This window comes from Chrysemys picta, chromosome 13 (assembly GCF_011386835.1).
Source record: "Chrysemys picta bellii isolate R12L10 chromosome 13, ASM1138683v2, whole genome shotgun sequence".
NCBI lineage: Eukaryota > Metazoa > Chordata > Testudines > Emydidae > Chrysemys > Chrysemys picta.
In genome coordinates this window covers 1,137,861-1,140,466 of record NC_088803.1, presented here as the reverse complement: position 1 = coordinate 1,140,466, position 2,606 = coordinate 1,137,861, and the positions used below count along the sequence as shown (strand labels likewise).

The following is a 2,606-nucleotide window of genomic DNA, read 5'->3' as shown; positions in this document are numbered from 1 at the left end:
GCCACATTTCAGGAAAGTTGTGGACAAATTGGAGAAAGTCCAGAGAAGAGCAGCAAAAATGATTAAAGGTCTAAAAAACATAGCCTATGAGGGAAGACTGAAAAAACTGAATTGGTTTAGTCTGGAGAAGAGAAGACTGAGAGGGGACATAACAACTGTTTTCGAGTACATAAAAGGTTGTTACAAGGAGGAGGGAGAAAATTTGTTCTTCTTAACCTCTGAGGGATAGGGCAATAAGCAATGGGCTTAAATTGCAGCAAGGGCGGTTTAGGTTGGACATTAGGAAAAGCTTCCTAATTGTCAGGGTGGTTAATTTGAATAAATTGCCCAGGGAGGTTGTGGAATCTTCATCACTGGAGCTTTTTAAGAGCAGGTTAGACAAACACCAGTCAGGGATGGTCTAGATAATATGTATCCGGCCATGAGTGCAGGAAACTGGACTAGATGATCTTTCGAGGTCCCTGCCAGTCCTACAATTCTGTAAGACAAGAGACTGACAAACAGATACAGCCAGACAGGGGAGCACAAGGAAACAATGAGGCAACATTGGGCAGCATGATGGGCAGCAATCTCTCCACCTTTTTGAGCTCTGCATAAAAAAACCCCCAATTCTTGTTATGAATTTATTTCTTGGTTTGAAAATCATCAAGGTTAGGGTGCCTAGCTCCTTTAGGCTCCTTCGAAAATGTTGCCCATATATTACCTCAGATGCTGATCCCCCAATCAGACATCAGCCTGCTGGTAACTCTCTATATATGTATTTCAAAAGGACAGCGTCTACTCGGAGAAACTTAAAAACTTAACAGATTTTCTACTTGTCCCATTCCATTATGGGAAAAGAGATATAACTATAGATATATATTCTCTATCGATTGAAACTCAGTTTCTCCATTATTATAATTAAGATCAGTTCCATTCGTTTTATTATTACGGAAGAACCTAGAGGCTAGAGAGTCTGTGCTAGGTTCTTCCCCAAGGAGTTTAACATTTTTCCGGAGTCTGATTTCCAGTGACAATTCCCGAACAAGGCCCAGGACTCATACTGGACATTGGAGACTCACTCAGAGACACAAGGGCCGAGAGAAGCCCCTAGAGATTCAGATGGAAGGCAGGTTTGGGGAATGAGGTCTTGGGGATGTAGGCTCATGACTGCTCCCTCTTCCGTATTGTGCTATTCACTGTTCTTGAACTGCTTTTGTATGTCGAAAGATGGAGAACCGAACTGTGGTGATGGAGTTCATCCTCTTGGGTTTCACCAATGACCACCGCCTACAGCTCCTGATTTGTCTGGTGCTCCTAGTCGCTTATCTCTTTACCATCGCGGGCAACATTCTTATCATCACTATCACCCTGGTGGACCGGCGTCTCCAAACCCCGATGTACTACTTCCTCCGGAACTTCTCCCTCCTGGAAATCAGCTTCACCTCTGTTATCATCCCAAAAGCATTGGCCAACATGGCATTAGGCGGTCAAACCATTTCTTTGATTGGGTGTTTTGCTCAATCCGTTCTCTATTTTATCCTGGGTACCACCGAGTTCCTTCTGTTAGCAGTCATGTCCTTTGATAGATATGTGGCCATCTGCAACCCTCTACAATACACAGCCATCATGAGCGGTCAAGTCTGCACTCTCTTGGCGTTGGGCTCCTGGATTGGAGGCATATTGTTTATTATTGCTCCGATGATTGTACTGTTCCAGTTGCCTTTCTGTGGCACGAATGTGATTAACCATTTCTTCTGTGATAGCACACCATTGATTAAGCTTGCCTGTGCAGACACATGGCTCATAGAGTACATGGGCTTCATCACAGCTTTGCTTTCAGTGCTGGGCACTCTAGCGATCATCCTTGTGTCCTACATCAAGATCATCTCCACCATGATGCACGTCCCATCTACCCAGGGGAGACAGAAAGCTTTCTCCACCTGCACCTCTCACATCACTGTGGTCTCCATCACCTACGGGAGTTGCATCTTCATGTACGTCAAACCTATGTGGAGTGGCGGGCTGGACTTCAGCAAGGCTATGGCTGTTCTCAACACGGTGGTGTCCCCTTTGCTCAACCCCTTCATATACAGCCTGAGGAACAGGCAAGTTCAGGAGGCAGTGAGGAAGGCCATTGGCAGTGCAGTGTTTTGTAAAGACCCCAATATTTAATAGTGGGTGGAAGGTGAAAGCCTGGAGATTGGAGAGAGACCTATATTAAAGAGCAAAGAATTCCTATCTAATCTATCAACCCATCCATCACCACAGACACCTATCAATCTATCTATCTATCCCCATAGACACCCATCTATCTATCCATCCATCCCCATATCTATCTATCTATCCTGAATTCTTCAGTGCTTGAAAGAGCAGAGATTTACCCATACCCTCAGTACACCTGAGGGTATGGGTAATATGAGGTTTTCTATTTTATGGGTAATAATTATATTATATGGGTAATATGAGACATTTCATATTTTAGACTCTTATTTTCAAATGACTCTAAGGGCGAGTGTTTCCCAGATGCTGTTGAGATTGAATGGGAGTTGGGTACATAGTTTCCATGGATTCCTTTGAAAATCCCAACCTCATTCCTGGTATTTTATGATGGTGCTGAGCAGCAG

At 44.1% G+C, this 2,606-nt stretch overlaps 1 protein-coding gene across 1 annotated transcript; it reads left to right on the top strand.

Moving 5' to 3' along the window:
- Positions 1–1,153: 1,153 nt before the first annotated feature.
- On the top strand, positions 1,154–2,154 carry LOC101937914 (olfactory receptor 6E1-like). Its single transcript, XM_005314828.2, has one exon. It carries the CDS (start codon positions 1,210–1,212, stop codon positions 2,152–2,154), a length of 945 nt encoding a protein of 314 aa, XP_005314885.2. The 5' UTR covers positions 1,154–1,209.
- Positions 2,155–2,606: the final 452 nt, after the last annotated feature.